Raw genomic sequence first — 20,080 nt, 5'->3', positions numbered from 1 at the left:
CTGTAATTATAATTATAAAACATATATCTGCTTTGTTTTGAAATAAAAGAAAGTTATCACTGAAAATGCACTGTGTGTAGTCAGTTTAACTTCAAACTACTTTTATTGGCATAAATGTTTTACATGCAGTATTGACAAAGCAACAGAAACTGTCCAAAAATATAATACACAAAAATAAACAAAAATAAAATTGAACTAAGTATTTAAGGTGCCATTAATGTTTACAGTAATATTGCAATATGCACAGTGAAGTGCAACAAAATGTGAAAATACTGTCTATGGGTATCTCAACCATAGACCGTAAAAGAAATGGACACAGCGACCCCATAGACTTCGACGGAGAGAATTGAAGTCACACTAGGAGCACTTACTTCCTGATGGCTGAGTGTACCGCGCATCCTCAGACTGACGATACAGATCCACTTTTGCAACACGACTGAAGCGTGGTGTTGTGACGCTTCCCCTCATATATATGTTGATGGGCGTTCCTCAAGTTTACCGCTATGGGTGTGCGTTTGAGCCAGCGGGGAATGAAAAACAAAGGACCGGCGAGAGACTTCCCTCCGTCTCCATGTGCTCTACTTCTATTGGATAGGCGCGTCGCATTCAACGGATTCATTTGCATAAAGTTGAGCTTTGGCCAGCTTTTTTGACGCGCGGCATTTGTTCAAATGCAGCGCCGCCTTCCCAGAATGCCTTGCGGGCGCGTTAAAGTCGCCTGACGTCACCCATAGGAATAAAGTGGAGTGCGGCGCGACAGAAGTGTTGCACGGACAAGTGGATCAGCACCCAGACGATACAGATCCACTTTCGCGGCACGACTGAAGCGTGGTGTTGTGATGCTTCCCCTCATGTGTATATTGATGGCCGTTCCTCAAGTTTACCGCTATGGGCGTGTGTTTGAGCCAGCGGGGAATGAAAAACAAAGGACCGGCGAGAGACTTCCCTCCGTCTCCATGTGCTCTACTTCTATTGGATAGCTGCGTCGCGTTCAACGGATTCATTTGCATAAAGTTGAGCTTCGGTCAGCTTTTTTGACGCGCGGCATTTGTTCAAATGCAGCGCCGCCTTCCCAGAATGCTTTGCGGGCGCGTTAAAGTCGCCTGACGTCACCCATAGGAATAAAGTGGAGTGCGGCGCGACAGAAGTGTTGCACGGACAAGTGGATCAGCACCCAGACGCCGCATTCACACGGGCCGTCGGCGTCAATGCTTGACGGAGGGCGTGGCTGAAGCTTGGTGCTGACGCGACCGTCATAGTGACAACAGCTAATCACATTACTTGCCGCTTGGACCACAACACAACACAAAAAAAACGCCTTTTTGACAGCTAGTCTGTGAGACTATTTTGTGTATGAAAACTGATCACTTTAATATTTTATTCCTCATTTGGCTGGGGGATAGCGCCTATTTGAACCACACATGATATGATATGCTGCCTGTCAATTCAATGATAAACAGAGTACACGGACGGAATACAAGCATGATACATTCCAGATTCTCCAACCGTCTCTGCCACCTCCTTCCAGGCCTGGTCTCTCCGGTTTGTGTCCCGGTAGGTAAATAATGATTGGTAGTAAAGGACCGGGTGATTACCCACCGCAATTATTAGCTTTTCCTCCATTTTAGATCGTTTTTCACTCTTCATTCACTCTTCATTCACCGGTGTTTTAAACGAACGCTATTGGCTAGCGCCTACTCTAGGATATTTGCATAGGGTGATCTGATTGGATGACGCCTGCGTTGGCGCTTGAAAAGTTGAGAAATCTTAAACTTTTGCCGCTTGCAACGGAACCCACAATTCAGTTTGTCAACGCATGACGTCACCCATTCAAAGTAAACGAGAAGCGCTGACGCCGACGCCCCGTGTGAATGCGGCGTGAGCTTGACGACGTAGATGTGACGTGATCAGCCTGTCCGACAGTGGCAAATCTTCTAGTAGTTGTGCAACGTAAAATCTGAGACAGAGACAGAGAGGGTGAGCAGGAGCAACTTTTGATGACTGAAGCAGGATCTGCAACATCTCTATCTGCGTTTATGCCTCCACGTCACCCCGATTGCCTCATAGGCAGTAAAAGATTGCCTACGAGCTTCTCCTCGGGTCTATACGGTAATTTGCTCAACAGCGCGACACAGTCGCGTGGTTATGACGCAATCGTTAGCCTATATTTTACAAAAACAGCTTCAACGGGGCGATAGTGTAAGATGCAAGGTAATGGAGCCTTTTATACATTGTCGTGTTTGTTTAGAAATAAACAATGGACGAATGGAGTCTTTAAACGCCTGAGATGTAAAGATATTCACTGTCAAAGTGAGGCCAAAATGAATGGGAGTCAATGGGATGCTAACAACAGGTGATGGCTTGGTTAGCAATGGCCGCGACTATGGGTGGTACGCTTTCCGGGGGCTGGGCTACCCCCTTGATCTCAACTCAGTTCAAAACTTGAGAGCCCATTAAGCCCATTAGGACACAACCATTTTCTCACCACGCCACAACAGTAAAAAAAGCAGTCTTTTTCTTCTGGTAACACAGAAGGTGGTGGTAAGCAGAATGTAGGCTACTGACAGTCACTTTAAATGTCTCTTATGTCAGATGTAACGCGTGGTGCACACGGAAAGTATGTACACAAATATTATAGAGTAGTTCATAAATATATTCCCTTTTGCACTCTGAATATGGATATTGAGAAAGGACTCTTACCATTTTACATGGACAATCTGAGGAGACTCTTATTGTGTTACGGGAAGATGACGCAAGTGCATACGGACTCTCTCTGCAGCCGCCAGCCGCCGACATCATCATACATGCAGAGGAGTTGGCAGAGAACAGACGCGATTCCCGATTCTCTTCTTTGCTTTCCTGTATTCACAGTAATCTGTCTGCCGAGTCTCCTGCAACACGAGAGTGCTGTCAGAACGGGACATTGACTTTGACATGATCAGACACACTAGACTTTGAGCATGCGACATTTCTTAGCAGAAGTCTGCACAAGCGGCAACATCCCATGGTCTCTCTTGAATCCAACACGGAAGTGACTTAAACTGCAATTCATCGACTGGCCGCTAGAGACAGGATCCAAAAGGGAGTCAAATATGTATCTTCCTTATGTTAAATGCCCAACTTTACAGCAGAAAAAAATATGTTTACAGCCTGGTACAGGAATTTTTTAATAACTCATCCATTTAAATTATGTTTAGCCTTAACGTTATGCAAAATTAAGGGCGTGGCCACTTGAGTGACAGGTGGATTGCCACTATGGTCGAGCTAGGCGGGTGTGTTTTCAGCAACCAGGCACCTCAGCTCCACCCACGTCCCGCCTATTTGCTCATTTTCAGTTATCTGGGAGTGACGTGATGCCAAGATGGCGGCGGCCGGCTTTAGGTTTCAAAAATGCTCTTCAGAAATCTACAGGTGACGTCAGACAGTGCTATGTCCATATTTTTTACAGTCTATGAGTCTGCAACGGTTGTGATATGACGTCATATCGCGCTGCAACGTCTTTTTTTATAAACATGAATTAAAAAAACAAATAATACACACAAAAATATAAACAATCTACTCGACTTCACTGCAATAATATTGTTCTTTTCATTCAGCCAAGAGGTCATGTCATGACGTATTGATCTTCTATTGGCCACACGTCTTCTCGTGATGCGAATTAGTAGTTCACTAAACCAGAACTTTGGAACACAGCGAAATGTGAAACTTTTCATCGGAGCTTGCGCGTATGAGTGGAGTTTGTGTAGTGTGACCGCCTTGACCGTAGTTGTAACACTTTAAAATCAATATATATAAAAAATAAAGTGTAGTGTGACTGCCCGTTGTGGATTTTTTGTATCACATCCAGTGTAGATATAATGGGTTCAATTTCGAGTCTTGTCACAAAAAAGTAAAATTTTAAAACATGGAAAATTTTACTTTGACTCAATATTTAAATATTATTTGGATAATATGTCATATTCACGTGCACTGCAAATTCATGTGACAACTGTCACATTGAATAAAAGGAATAAAATTAGTATTTTCCCTGTGCACCGAACAGTGCTGTGATGTTGTTCCTCAAAACCCATTTATCAGTTAAATCAATACAACTGATGACCAAAGAAAAAAATATGTAAATGTCAGTAAAATATATCACTAAAACGGATTATCAGTCGATCTTTATCATTAATTATCCAGGTCTGTCTTCAGTTGTGTTGCTGTTGTTCTGCTGGTAACTGTAACTGGTGTGATTTACTATCACTGCAGTCACTCCACACAAAACACATGCACAACAGAATGCCAAGAATTACACCCTGCTGATTTAATACAATAGAAATATAAGAGGTATGTTGTTCAACTTCTTTGGCAGTTCCTCTATCAATGAGAGCATCTATTTTATAGCGAGTAAAAGTACTCATAGAGATGTTATTTTCTGCTTTAGACAGAGTGCAATGATGTGCTTGTGTTACATTGGCCAAAATGTCCAGCAGATCATATAATGTTATACGCAATCACTGTGTAATGCAGTTAATATCCAGTTCAATTTCCTAAAAACGAATAAAAAAGAACAGTAAATGAAAGTCAAAGGAGCACAGTGAAGGGTGTGATTAATATTTAATAATGAATATAGGTAAATTTCCATATGATAAACTAAACGTAGAAGAGTTTACAAACTTTCATACATCACGATAACACCAAAAGATATGATACAGAGAGTGAAAAGAAAACAGACATATCCTAGCAGAGAAAAATGGTCAAAAGGTGCGAGTCAGTGTCCAGTATTCGATCATCGTTTTTTGGGGACATTTTCATACACAGCAGCACCCGTCTTTGATTTCTGAAAGGAAACAAACTCAATTAGGAACCTGCTGATGCAACAGTTTTAAAGCTAATATTAGAATTTTGCTTCAAATGTATTAATTGCAGACCAATTCCACAATGCTGATCAGAAAAAAAAAGTTTTCTTTAAAGTCCCTGTAAAGTCAAAACTAAACATGTGTTCTGAGTTCCTCACACCACAGATAAATGTGTTATTAACCTCCCAGCCAAATTTGAATCATAAAATCCGGCAAGTAGGCCTACATAAAATAGCTTATCAAATACTTGAAAAAATGAGCAGCATTCTCTGCTCTCAAACGCTGAAGGCTGTGTCCGCTGGCGGCGCCGAAACCGCGCCCACTCGCGGGAAAGCTGCCGTAGCACACAAGACAACACTCACGTACTAATCACGACCGTCTATGATCACGAGTCACGACGCACCAGATGTCGGCGGGACGGGAGGATGAAGGCCGGGGCGGGGGATAGTCGGTTCTGCAGCGGACTATCAGTGAATCCCAGTTGTCTCAGGTGAAAATTTGTAAAACTATCCGGTGTAAAGTCACTGAAGAGGCAGGTGTCGGTGGTGATCCTCAGCTCTCCATCAAGGCAGCTGTTCACAAAATTAATCCACCTATTCTTGATCACCGTTTTTGTTTTGAAAGCTGTTTAGTAACTTGTAGGCTGTAATAACTAACAGTAACAACGCCGCCATGACTCTCAAATGCCTGTATATGTGAAATTCATAGCGCACATTAAGCTACAAGCACCCGAGAACCTGGAGTAGAGGCTACATCAAGGTTGTAGAACCTCACAAAGGTGTGCGGAGAGGACCACCCTGCCGCATCACATACCTCCTGCAGGGAGACTCCTGACAGAAGAGCCAAAGAGGCCGCCATACTCCTAGTAGAGTGGGCTCGGACCTTTAGTGGTGAAGGTTGGCCGGCCGACTCATATGCGAGTGAGATAGCCTCAAATATCCACTTACTTAATGTCTGCTTAGATGCAGGTTTCGCTTTGTTTGGGGGCCCGAAACAGATGAACAATTGCTCAGATTTTCTCCACAGGGCAGCTCTGTGGACATAAGCATCTAGTGCCCTCACTGGGCAGAGCAGATTTAATTTCTCCTGGTCTGGATTCTCAAAGGAAGGCGGAGAGAAGGCCTGCAGCATTATAGGACCTGCCACGTTCGTAGGAACTTTCGGGACATATCCTTCTTTTGGAAATAGAAAAGCTTTCACCATTCCTGGCGCAAACCCAAGACAGGAGGGGGCGACAGATAGTGCTTGCAAATCCCCCACTCTCTTTAGAGAAGAAATAGCCAAGAGAAACACAGTTTTTAACGTGAGGAACTTCTCTGGCACCTCCTCAATAGGCTCAAATGGGACCAAAGCTAGACCTTCCAGCACCACGGCCAGATCCCAGGTCGGCACCCTCGGGCGTGCCGCAGGCCTTAGCCTCAGAGTACCACGAAGGAAGCGAGTAACCCATGGGTGTTTCCCCACCGATGCACCATCCAGATGGACGTGATAGGCTGATATTGCCGTCACGTATACCTTCAAGGTGGACGGGGATAACCCTGAAGAGAACTTTTCTTGTAGAAAATCTAGCACTGAGTTGACTTGGCAGTTGACTGGATTTAGAGAATGGTTAGAACACCATGCGATGAAGACTCTCCATTTAAGGGAATACAGCCTCCTCGTTGAAGGGGCTCTGGAGTCCAACATGGTCTCAACTATCTCGGCAGAGAGACCTGAGTCTACGAGCTGGTCCCCCTCAGGGGCCAAGCCCACAGTTTCCACAACTCCGGCCTCGGGTGCAGGATTGACCCCGACGCCTGGGAGAGAAGGTCCCTCCTGATCGGAATCTCCCACGGGGGACCTTCGAGGAGAGAGATGATATCTGACAGCCAAACTTGTGTCGGCCAAAAATTAGTAACAGACGGACCCCGTTCCGGCGTATTCTCTCCAGCACTCCTGGTATCAATGCCAGAGGGGGAAAGGCGTACAGACGCAGACTCGGCCACGTCTGCACCATGGCATCCAACCCCAGAGGGGCTGGATGTGTGAGGGAGTAAAATAGGGGACAGTGCGTTGTCTCTTGAGACGCAAACAGATCCACCTGAGCCTGACCAAACCGGTTCGATAGGAGCTCCACCACCTTGGGGTGGAGTCTCCAACTCCCCGGCACCACTCCCTGCCTCGACAGGGAGTCTGCCGTCGTGTTCAGGTACCCCGGGATGTACACTGCTCGGACCAATAGCATCTTGCCCTGGGCCCAAACTAAGACTCGATGTGCCAGCTTCCATAGCCGGCGCGAGCGTAAACCCCCCTGGCGATTTATATATGAGACCACCGATGTGTTGTCCATGCGAACCAACTCATGATGGCCCCTCAGGTCTGGGAGAAAGTGCCTGAGTGCCAGGAACACTGCCATCAGCTCTAACTGGTTTATGTGCCAGGAGAGCTGCTGGTCGCTCCACAGACCCTGAGCTGAGCGACCACTCATGGTCACTCCCCAGCCGGTGAGGGATGCATCCGTCGTTAGCATTAAGCGACGACAAGGAGCCCCCAGCACCGGACCCTGGGACAAGACACAAGGATCTTTCCACATGACTAAGGCACGTAGGCATCGCCGCGTGACCTTGATCATGCGAAACAGATTTCCCCTCGGGGAGAATCCCTTGGTCTTGAGCCACCACTGTAGGGGTCTCATGTACAGCAGGCCAAAAGGTAACACGTTGGACGCTGCTGCCATCAAACCCAGCAGTCTCTGGAACTGCTTTACAGTGAGTGACTGGCCTAGCTTTATCCTGGTCACGGAGTCTAGGATCGATTTCACCTGGCGGGCGCCAGCCGCACCCTCATGGTGTTCGTGTCCCAAACTACGCCGAGAAAAGTGGTACTCTGTTGTGGAGTTAGCACACTTTTCTTTGCGTTTAACCTCAAACCCAACGCCTTCATGTGAGCGAGCACAGCATCTCGATGCTGAGCCGCTAGATGTTCCGACTCTGCTAGAATCAGCCAGTCGTCTATGTAGTTCATCACGCGGATGCCCTGGAGTCTCAGAGGAGCCAAAGCTGCATCCACCCATTTTGTGAAGGTGCAGGGTGATAATGCTAGGGCAAATGGAAGAACCTGATATTGGAATGCTTCGCCCCCGAAAGCAAACCTGAGGAACTTCCGGTGTTGAGGAAGGATGGAGACATGGAAGTATGCGCCTTTTAGGTCTATTGTGACACACCAGTCCTCGGACATGATGTGACACATGATCTGTTTTAGAGTGAGCATTTTAAACTTCAACTTCTTTACCGCCCGATTTAGCTGGCGCAGATCTAGAATAGGACGCAGTCCTCCATCCTTCTTTGGAACTATGAAGTACCGGCAGTAAAACCCTGACTCTCTGCTGTGGGGAGGAACCCTCTCTATAGCCTCTTTTCGTAGAAGAGTCTGTACCTCTTGTTCCATTACCAGAGCCTGCTCTGAGTTTACCACTGTGGATAGTACCCCGTTGAACATGGGCGGGTGTGACCCGAATTGTATTCTGTACCCTTTTTCTATTATACGCAGGACCCAATCTGAGATATTTGGCAGAAGTTTCCACGCTGCCAGAAAATCTACTAAGGGAACCAGCCTCTCCAGGCTTGCCTCTGTATTTTTTAATGTGAGCAGCTCGGTGTCCTGAAACGGCGCGCCGGCAGGAAGCAACCGAACTGATCCACTTTGGACCCTCCTTGGAGGGAGCGTGCATCCCTGCGCCGCTAAGTTTCCGGGCGGACGTGGAGATTTGTGCCACGCAAATGGCACCGAGAGGAGACGGGTGCCTCGACACACCGCTTCCCCTCGGAGGGGACTGCCATCAGAAGCCTGACACCTTTGGCATCAGGACTTCTTCGCCGAGGCCTTCCTGGAGATAAGAACAGTCCTCAGATCTGCTCTACCTCGGGAAGACCTCGGCTGAGAGCGCTGACCCCGTCCCCAGTCTCTCTGTGGGGGAGCGCGGGTGTGGCGGGCAGCGAGGCCAAGGGACCGTGAGGGCGGGACGAGGCGGCGCTCATCAGGGAGGATGAGCGCCAGCTGCGCGCCGCAGCGATCTCGGCCCTTGCGGAGGAGTGAGGGACTATAAAGGAGGAGCGACAACAGTGAGGGACGAGAGAGGACCAGGCCTGGATTTTATGTTATGTTTTATTTTGTGTTCGCTGCAGTCGTCCGTGAGGGGCTGCAGCTTTTTATTTTCATTTTGTATTTGTTTGTATGTAGGCGGCAGTCGACCGTGAGGGGCTGTCGCCGCCATTTTATTTTGATTAAATGTTTTGACTGTTCGCCGGTTCCCGCCTCCTTCTTCCCGTACAAACAACATTTACTACAGTGGTGCCGAAACCCGGGAGGAAGGAGGGACGCGCTGTCGAAGAGCCCTCGCAGCTGAGGGGGATCGCGGTGCCGCGGAGTTCGGGCAGCGCGGAGGAGAGAAGTCCGCGAGCGGCTGCCCGAAGCGGTGGTGCTGGAGCGGATGAAGGTCGGTGGGACGGAGAGCTCGCTGCCGTGCCCCTGGGTCGAGGTGGGGTGGCTGCCGTCCTAGAGGGAGCGCGGAGGAGTCACCGGCGTTCGCCGTGGGCCGGAGCCTGTATCCCTCCGCCGTGTAGGGGAGGGGCAGGGAGCGCGCGGGACTCGCTGCCGGCTGCCCTCGACAGGAGGAGCCACCGCCGGCCGCCAGGGGGCGGAGGAGCGTCGAGCCGTCCACCGGCCGTCCAGTACCACCGCATGGCACCGCGAAGAAGAACCTCTTGGCTGGCTGAGGACCGAGCGGCAGTGTGTCTGGGAACCGGACCAGAATTTTTTTTTTTTTTCTTTCTCTCTTTTCTCCTCTCTCCACTCTCTCGTCCCTGTCGCTCCTCGCTCCGTTCTCTCACCTCGCTGTTCTTACCCCCAGGTCCCGCGGCCGCCGTGATCGCCCCCCCCCGGGGAGGGGGGGGGGGGGAGTAGAGCGCAGACTCGGGAGTACCCCCCGGCCTGCGAAGGGCGTTGGGGGTATGTGGCGGGCAGCGAGGCCGAGGGACCGTGAGGGCGGGACGAGGCGGCGCTCATCAGGGAGGATGAGCGCCAGCTGCGCGCCGCAGCGATCTCGGCCCTTGCGGAGGAGTGAGGGACTATAAAGGAGGAGCGACAACAGTGAGGGACGAGAGAGGACCAGGCCTGGATTTTATGTTATGTTTTATTTTGTGTTCGCTGCAGTCGTCCGTGAGGGGCTGCAGCTTTTTATTTTCATTTTGTATTTGTTTGTATGTAGGCGGCAGTCGACCGTGAGGGGCTGTCGCCGCCATTTTATTTTGATTAAATGTTTTGACTGTTCGCCGGTTCCCGCCTCCTTCTTCCCGTACAAACAACATTTACTACAGCGGGTAGCAACACTCTCTCTCTGTTGCGCTCGGTAAGAGGAGGACATACTCGGCTGGGGCTGATCCCGCCCAGCAGCCCCAGAGACATGACATTTTCTGGGAAGGAATTTCTGAAAGGCGGCTGCCTGCTTTTTAGCATCCTGAAACATTTCAACCACTGTGTTGACTGAGTCACCAAAAAGACCAGCAGGAGGATTTGGATGGATTTGGCCGTCTCCTTGGTGGCCCGAAGAGACAAATCAGCAGCTCTCCTAATCTCCGCTATGGTTTCCCTCCCCACTTCTTCACATTCATCATCAATGTCTTTCAGCAACACCACCATCGTGTGGAGACCATCCTGCTGCCGAGTAAGCCCTACCCACTAAAGCTGACGTTGTTCTAACTGGCTTAGTGGGCAGCTGCGGGGCTTTCATGCGACGATGCAGACTCGGGGGAGAGATAGCTCGCGAGCGTCTCTTCCACCCGAGGCATCGCCGCATAACCATGTTGCTTCAACCCCACAATGTTTGAATATGCAGAGGAAATGGGGTTGAATGGCCGAAATGATGCTGGTTTAATCCACGATCTCGACACCTCGGTGTGGAGATCAGGAAAAAATGGCAAGCCCCGCTTTGGAGGTTGTGATCTGGATGGAAGAAAGCGCTCGTCTAATTTACTGGGCTAACGAACCTCCTGCGTCTCGGCTGGCCAATCTATTTGCAACCTGGCAACAGCGTGAATCACAACCTCCATAAACTCCTCTTGCGCGTGTGAATGAGGTGGCGAAACCTCATCTAAATAATCCAGGCTTTCAACATCCAGCTCCTCAGAGCTGGAATGCTGATGCACCTGCGCTTCAGCGCGAGCAGAAGAAACCGCAGAGCATGCTTCTAACTCGGCAACTGAAGCGTTGGATCTAACGGGTAAAGGCAGAGATAGGGGATCACCCGTCTCTAACCCGCCGTTAGATCCATCTGCGAACCCCAGGACGTAAGCCTTCAGTGTGCCTCGGCAGCAGCGGGACCTGCACCATGGGGAACGCGAGCCAAAGCGCTCTCCTCGAAGAGCGCTCTCCTCGAAGAGCGCTCGGCGGGACCGGAGAGTTTTCATGGAGAGTTTCTCACAATGCTCGCAGCCAGCTCCCTCGAGAGCGGACTGTGCATGCTCCGGTCCCAAACACATTACACAGAGCAGATGTGTATCCCCACCCGTGATGAAACGAGGGCAGGGAGTAACACACTGTCTGAACTGTGGATTCGCCATTTGTTTTTTTTTTGTTTTTTTTGAGTGAGACACACACACACTTTTCATATATTCAGGACAAACGATTTCACATAGAGCGCTTGTGAAGACACAGAAGCTGACAGTGTCTGGTTCAGGGCTGCTTTATAGCTTCCTGGTCGATGACATCACCCGCATAAGACGTCCCGCCACACCATTGGACTGATTTTACGAGTGCTTCATGACGCATCACGCAGGGGCGTTCCCGCAGCGCTTGGCGCAGCGCGAGTTCCCTTGAAAGGGAACTGTTTAGCAGTCTAACTTCTGAATTCAGTACTAAATAGTTTACAGTCTTTGTAATGTGTTTCAGCAACACATTTCTAACATTTATAATGTGTTTACAAACAAATCTCAGAATTGCCTTTACAGGGACTTAATAATTTATTTAACCCAATATTTATCTGAAGTCTCGATTATTTCACAATGTAGAACTGAAGCATCTACAAGAAGAGCAGCTAGAGCAGGGGTGTCCAAAGTCGGCCAGCGGGCCAAATGTGGCCCAGGGATACATTTCAAACGGCCCACAGCTTGTCTATTAAAATCATAGACTGTAAAATAAATATGGACGTAGTGTCCATGACGTCACCCATAGGATTCTGATGAGCCGTTCTGAAGCGAAAAGTAGGGACGAGCTGGCCGTTGCCATCTTGTCAGCGCGTCACCGCGCATCACTCCCGGATAACAGAAAATGGGCAAAAAGGCGGGACGTGGGCGGAGCTGAAGCGATGCGATGACTAATAGACAGCAGATAAATGGCTATCCACCTGTCACTCAAAGTGGCCACGCCCTTAATTATGCAGAACTTTAAGGCAGTTTTCATCACAGTTGTCATAAAGGGCAAAATTAGCCATATAGACCAAAACCACAATTTGTATCAGACTGTAAACATGTTTTATTCTGCTGTAAAGTTGGTCATTTTAACATGGGGCTCAATGAGATTCTGCTCCCTTCTGAAGCCTGTCCCTAGCGGCCAGTCGATGAATTGCAGTTTATGTCCCTTCCGTATTGGCTTCAAGAGAAACTGCGGGAGGTTGCCGCTTGATTAAAATATATGTGGCCCGCCACAAATAATTGACAAATCGTGCAGTTTCACAATGTCAACACAAGGTGGACAAGTACTAGATTTTAGGCCAGGGAAATGCAGCAAAAGCATAACGAAACAGTGCTACGTGTGCTGTCTGCTTTATACTTCTGCGTCGGACCTACAGCGTAGCCTGTACGCCGTGGGTTATGCATCGATTTTCATTTATACTTCTGCGTCCTTGTCCACGTTGACGTGCAGTGACACATGCAGAGAGAGTATGTGTACCCCTATGGAGGGGTTCTGGTAGACCAATCCCAGAATCCGCATAGAATTGTCGCATTGTTACATTTTTGGAGAGATGCACGTCAGGGTACGTTGTAGGCTACGCGTGCAACACACAGCCTACGACGTAGCTACGGCGTACACTCGATGCAGAAGTATAAATTGGGCACAATGCGTGCGATCAGCTCCCTGGTTCAGTAGTCAGGGCACTGATCAGGACACAAGTCAGTGGGCTGATTCCCTGATCAGTGCCCTGACTACTGAACTAAGGAGCTGATTGAGACGCACCCAACGTGTTTACTTGCCAAGTGTCCCACACAAGCCTGCAGCACTCCTGTTAAAAACTGAAGCCTACGCGCCTCGATCGCCCCCATGTGTTTGGTCCCAGTATAGTGCAAGATGTCAGCACCATATTCGGACCTCCGGAGGCTTCACTTTTCCTCAGCAGAAAAGTCAGAATTCACCAACATTTATCATGGATTTACTGTGGTAACATTAACTGTAACTGTGGTATTTTGTTAGAAATGTAGGTTAATATCTAATTTTATTTAATTTTTAATGTCGACATGTATTAAATGAGTAATAAAGGCCAGATAACAGACTATTTTTTTATACTAAATGTGTTTATAGACTAAATGCCATAAAGCCATTCTAGATATAGAAACAATATTTTTTTTTTTACATACTACCATGTAGTGAGGTGCCATGTGTGGTTTTACTTGTGGTGATAGTACTCATTAATGTAAATAAGAGTTCAAACTCAGTTATAATATTTCCATTTCACCCTTTAAAAACGAGGTTGTTAAAACGTTTACAGATATTGTTTGTGTATTAAATTTACATCTGTATCTATTCTACTGTCAGCTCAAGCTTTTGTCAAATCTGTCATGTTTCCAAGAAACAAAACATGTAACGCACACACACACACATATATTATATACACTCTAAAAAAATGCTGGGTTAAAAACAACCCAAGTTGGGTTGAAAATGGACTACCCAGCGGTGGGGTTGAATGTTTGCTTAAAACAACCCAATTGCTGATGGGTTAGTCCATTTTAATCCCAATTTGGGTTATTTTTAACCCAGCATTTTTTAGAGTGTACATATTATATATATAACAAATCATGGTTTTAAAGGAACACGCCCCTTTTTTTGAAAATAGGCTAATTTTCCGACACCCCTAGAGTTAAACAGTTGAGTTTGACCGTTTTTGAATCCATTCAGCTGATCTCCAGGTCTGGCGGTAGAACTTCTAGCATAGCTTAGCATAGATCATTGAATCTGATTAGACCGTTAGCATCTCGCTCAAAAATGAGCAAAGAGTTTCAATATTTTTCCTATTTAAACCTTGACTCTTCTGTAGTTACATCGCGTACTGAGACCGACGGAAAATGAGAAGTTATGATTTTCTAGGCCGATATGGCTAGGAACTATACTCTGATTCCTGCGTAATAATCAACAGACTTTGAGCCGTCCCATGAGTGCAGTGGCGCAATGATATTACACAGCACCTGAAAATAGTCCCAGCGCTCCCTGTGTAAGCAGGTCGTCACATTGGTTATTTTGATAGAAGTTAGCCTACTTTCAGCCACTGTGTAATATCATTGCAGATGCTAACAGTCTAATCAGATTCAATTATCTATGCTAAGCTATGCTAAAAGTGATCGAGACCTGGAGATCGGCTGAATGGATTCGAAAAAGGTCAAACTCAACTGTTTAATTCTAGGGGAGACGGGGAATGAGCCTATTTTCAAAAATAGTGGAATGTTCCTTTAAGATTTAAAAGTTTAAATTGATTATGTGTATTTTATTAAATGACCAGGGTGTTTCTGATGGCCAGAGATGCTGGAACAGGCTCCAGCAGACCCTACATAGGACAATGGATGATTGGATTTGATATGTGTATTTTCATCTGGACGATATCGAAAATTTGCCGTTGCCAATCCGCCAACTGATCAGAAGTAGCACAGGCATGAGGAGTACATCAGAAATAGAATGAGGAGTGAGTAAAAAGCAATACTGGTCTGTGCTAATACATTTTGATTTATGCTAATTAGGGGTGGGCGATATCTCGATATTTAAAATATATCGCGAAATTTTTTAAACACGATATGGATTTTGACATATCGTATATATCGATATATTCTTTATATTTAATTCTGCTTCCGCCACTTTGCTTGTTTGCCTTCTCTGTGCTGTGCTCGCGCCCGCTCGCTCGCCCCCCCCGCCTCCTCGCTTTTGTTCCCCCTTCCCTCGCGTGTTGTCATGGCGGCGTCCGCAACCAGCTCGGAGGCTACAGAACTCGTCTTAAAAACAACTGGCTCCATTATATGGAGATACTTCGGGTTTAAGGCGTCGGTTTTAAAGCCTTGCGCGTAGGGCACCATGCGCTTTCCCGAGCGCGCGCACTAAAAGCCTGTCAAACAAGTGATTACTGGACTAAATCTTAATGCGCTAATACTGTCAAATACACACAAGGTTAACAAACACAGTCGTTTATGTCTAAAGTGAAAGTAAAATCGGCGTGTGTCTGTATATTAGATGCGTGAAAGTCTTAAATTGACAGCAGGGCAGCCTTTAGTGAACACGCTGCTGCTTGTCCTTAAAGGGACAGTTCACTCTAAAATGATGTCATTATTTACTCACTCTAATGTTGTTCCAAGCCTGTATTAATTTCTTCTGTTGAACACAGACAGCTGATCCAATATTCTTCAAAATATATGTTATGTCCAACAGAAGAAAGAACTTTATTCAGGTTTAAAACAACTTGAGCGCAAGTAATCAATGACAGATTTTTCATTTTTGTGTGAACTATTCCTTTAGTGGTAAATAAAATAACAAAAGACAAAGACAAAATCACTCACGGCTCTTGACTGAAAAACTAATACAGTAGCTTTAATAAGAATCAATGTATATTTTATAGGGAAGTCTATGTAGTGTTTTATTTTTACATTTATTAATTCAATTTCATACTTAAATGCTGCTGTACAGCTCTGAGCTGCCAGTGTAAATCTTTATAAATATATATTTATTTTATATTATACAGTACACTAAGAATGTGTACAAGGTTTTTTAAAAGTAAAGTTTTAAGTTTAAGTAAGGTTTTTCAAGTCTTTTAAGTAAAATAAAGAAAGAGTATTGCAATAAAAAAATAGTATTTTTTCCTCCTTAAGCTCTTGATGTTCGGCTAAGAATAGAATAGCAAAAATCTGATGCGATTAGCCATCAGAACCGAACCGAAAACCGTGGTAAAAAAAAACGAGGTACTTTGCAATTGGACTTACTGTATTGTTGCATCCCTACTTTGTTCCTACATGAACTGCCTACCTCTTTGCACTTCAATAAAAAAAAGACTTTGTGGTATTTGGCATATTTGTTTTTGCAGTAGGTTTTGGGTTATTTTTCCTGTAAAGATATCGAGATATATATCGTATATCGAGATATAGCAAAATATATCGAGATATATTTTTTTCTCCATATCGCCCAGCCCTAATGCTAATTAATGTTTTTAGGTACAAACAGTACATACACTTAATATAAAAAGGTTAAAACCATGCTTAAAAACATTTTGATCGGCACCCTATTGAACACTGTAAAAAATATATATATTTTTTACGGAAAATATATATTTTTTTCAGTTTTATTTTAAATTGTACTCAAAACTCTGTAAATTTACAAACAATATATTTAAATTAACAACTGTTATTTGACGTATTATGCCATTCATGACAAATTACATTTAGTAATTCTAATTTTTTTTATACAGAAAATTTATTATTTATAACAATATTTGCTGTTTTCTTCAACTACATAGAAATGTATGTACAAATTACAAAAATAATGCTGATAATAGTTCGTAAAATCACCACTAGATGGCAAAAAGGGACAGTTGTAACCATTGAAACAGAAAAAAAGTTAAGGGTCAAGAGGGCAACTAAAGCAAACACCGATCACCATGATGGTGACTTTTAACGTTATTATTTTCAATAAAAGATCTTAAAGAAACATCTTAATTCTCAATAAGAACTTTAGCATTAAAGAAATTAAGTGAAACTGGTTTGTAATAAGTAAAGATGCTGAGATATTGAGAGATCCAGAGATCCCAGTCCAGGATGGGCCAGAAAACATTGGTGTTATGCTGCATGTTGCTTTATTTAAAGACAGTAGCTGTGTTACAGTGATTATGTCTATATTCGCTCATGCATGTGTGCTGTTGCTACACTCTAAAAAAAAAAAGGTTCTATATGGCACCAAAAATGGTTCTTGGCTCGTAATCATAGGGGAACCTTTTTTAGTGCTATAAAGCACCAATTTTGGTGCTTCAGTGGTTCTTCACCAGTTCTTTGACTAAGGTGCTATATAGCACCTCTGAAGAACCGCTTTTTTTAGAGTGTAGCTAACGGTTAACTGCAAGAGATTTACAATTTACAGTGAAATATCTGTTTTTTAGTCAAACTTTCAATCAAATTTTCTGTAATATTTTTTCTTTGAATTTTATTAATTAGGACATTTTCCTTAAATTGTACAGTTTTTGTTTGGCAGCCTTAGCTGCCAGTCATTCGACCATTTTTTTTACGTTTACGTCGTCTTTTACAAGTGAAGGCAATAATAATAATGTCTGGGCCGTTATTCACACGCCTGTTCACTGACCATCTGATGCTGCAAACTTCAATCACACTGACTGACTGCAGCAACTTCTTGCAAAATCTTACCTTTTTTCGTGTTATTGGTTTCAACAATGCTGAATCAGTTCTGTCTTCCTCCCGGGTCTGAACTGCAATAATACAGATGAGTTAAAAACAACAGTGCTAGCATTCTTGTATATCATTTTGTACATCGGATTCAAATTAATATTTGTAGTTAATAATTACATTTCTGACCTGTTTTTCTACATTTCATGCAGATGCAGAAGATCCCAACTGACACAACAATCAACAGAGATCCAGCAGAAGCAGAGATCAACATCAGAGAGACTGAGACTGGAAGACCTGAAGGAGACTGTGAAAGAGTCTGTGGGACCAGTGCTGTAACGGCTAAAGAGAAACAGTCATTAGCGTAAAGAATGTGTCAGTCTACAAGAGATTAGGGCTGCGTTTCCCAAAATCATCTTGAGCTAAGTTGATCATAGAGAACACTGGTGGCAAAAGTCTCCGGCTCACAATGCTTTTGGGAAACACAGCCCAGGTCAGTAAATAATCACATATATCAGTTGTGCTGCTGTACCAGGACATGTGTGACAGAGTTGAGTAATGTTGGGATGTCTGGTCTGGTTGCTGATGGGATTGTTGAGCACACAGCTGTAGGTGTTTTTATCCTGATATTCCACCTCCAGAGGTAGAGAGAGACTGATGCTGAGATCAGACACACTGATGCTGGACAATAAACTGTTTCCTTTGTACCAGGAGAGAGTCACATGACCCACATTCACCACTGAACACACCAGTGAACAATTTGATGATGATGAAGAACATTGTGAAGAGTTTCTGCTGACGACAGGAACAGGCAGACGAGCTGGAAAACATGAGAGAATAAACAAATCCGAAATCTAATCAACAATGTTATTTTCAGTTCAATGTGTTTTGTAACTGTTTAGTGTGATCACAGTGAGTGTTTCTATGATCTGAAACTAAAACATGTTTCCAGCAGAAATGTAAAAATCTGGGTTACAATAAGATTCACAAGGGCAGTGAATGGGGCAGATCCACAAACATCAAAATACTCACTGTTTCAATAGTACAGTGACAAGATGTGAACAATAGGACTGTTAACATGAGTTCATTGTGAAAAAAAAAAATCACCCACTATCCTTTTCTGTGTAAAGTTATATTTAACTTTGTCGCTTTGACATCCCTACACCATAAACACTCAAACAAATGTGTGGCGAGCAGCGAGGCTGAGGGACCGTGAGAGTGGGACGAGTCTTACGGAGGAGTTACGGGAGCATAAAGGAACAACGACAGTGAAGGACGAGAGAGGACCCGGCCTGGACTTTATGCTCCTGTAACTCCTCCGTGAGACTGCTGGCGCTCATCATCACTAATGACCGCTGCCTCGTCCCGCTCTCACGGTCCCCCAGCCTCGCTGCTCGCCACAAAATGATTTACAGTTTACATCCGGAAAGTATTCACGGCGCTTCACTTTTTCCACATTTTGTTAAGTTACAGCCTTATTCCAACATGGATTGAATTCATTATTTTCCTCAAAATTCTACAAACAATACCCCATAATGACAACATGAAACAAGTGTGTTTGAAATCTTTGCAAATTTATTAACAATAAAAAAAAAATCACAAGTACATAAGTATTCAATACTTTGTTGAAGCGCCTTTAGCACCAATTGCAGCCTCTAGTCTTTTTGAGTATGAGGCTACAAGCTTGGCACACCTATTTTTGGGCAGTTCCTCCCATTCTTCTTTGCAGGACCTCTCAAGCTCCATCAGGTTCAGATCTCACCAGAAATGTTCAATCGGTTTCAAGTCTGGTTGGGCCCCTCAAGGACATTCACAGAGTTGTCCCGTAGCCACTCCTTTGTTATCTTGGCTGTGTGCTTAGGGTCGTTGTCCTGTTGGAAGATGAACCTTCGTGCCAGAGCACTGAGGTCCAGAGCATGTCTCTGTAAAATATTGCATTCATCTTTCCCTCTATCCTGACTAGTCTCCCAGTTCCTGTCGCTGAAAAACATCCCCACAGCATGATGCTGCCACCACCATGCTTCACTGTAGGGATGGTATTGGTCAGGTGATGAGCGGTGCTTGGTTTCCTCCAGACATGACGCTTGCCATACAGGCCAAAGAGTTTAATCTTTGTTCCATCTGAGAGTCCTTCAGGTGCCTTTTGGCAAACTCCTGACGGGATGTAATTTGCCGTCTGGCCACTCTACCATACAGGCCTGATTGGTGGAGAGCTGCAGAGATGGTTGTTCTTCTGGAAGGTTCTCCCCTCTTCACAAAGAAACGCTGGGTTCTTGGTCACATCCCTGACTAAGGCCCTTATCCCCCGATTGCTCAGTTTGGCCGGGCGGCCAGCTCTAGGAACAATCCTGGTGGTTCCAAACTTCTTCCATGTATGGATGATGGGGGCCACTGTGCTGATTGGGACCTGCAATGCTGCCGAAATGTTTCTGTACCCTTCCCCAGATCTGTGCCTCGATACAATCCTGTCTAAGAGGTCTACAGACAATTCCTCGGACTTCATGGCTTGGTTTGTGCTCTGACATGCATGCTACGTCCCAATTCGGATACTAGCCATCCTAAATAGTATTTGAAAACAGAATTAGTATGTCCCAAATCGTAGTATGTTGAAAAGAGTATTCCAAAGATGCC

General features: G+C 45.3%; 1 protein-coding gene across 1 annotated transcript in view; it reads right to left on the bottom strand.

The window, feature by feature from the left end:
* Positions 1-2,700: 2,700 nt before the first annotated feature.
* Positions 2,701-20,080, bottom strand: part of LOC307120426 (SLAM family member 5-like) — a 32,210-nt gene continuing 14,830 nt past the window's right edge. Inside the window, exons 3-6 of the mRNA XM_079807456.1 lie at positions 17,982-18,269; positions 17,639-17,791; positions 17,471-17,532; positions 2,701-2,891 (exon numbers count right to left, since the gene is read on the bottom strand). Coding sequence (XP_079663582.1) covers positions 2,799-2,891; positions 17,471-17,532; positions 17,639-17,791; positions 17,982-18,269 — 596 coding nt within the window. The 3' untranslated portion in view covers positions 2,701-2,798. The remainder of the gene's footprint in view (positions 2,892-17,470; positions 17,533-17,638; positions 17,792-17,981; positions 18,270-20,080) is intronic.

This window comes from Gobio gobio (genome assembly GCF_949357685.1).
Source record: "Gobio gobio genome assembly, chromosome: 24".
In the NCBI taxonomy this organism is placed as follows: Eukaryota; Metazoa; Chordata; class Actinopteri; order Cypriniformes; family Gobionidae; genus Gobio; species Gobio gobio.
Note: the sequence above shows the minus strand (reverse complement) of the source record. Positions and strands in the feature narration are given on the sequence as shown.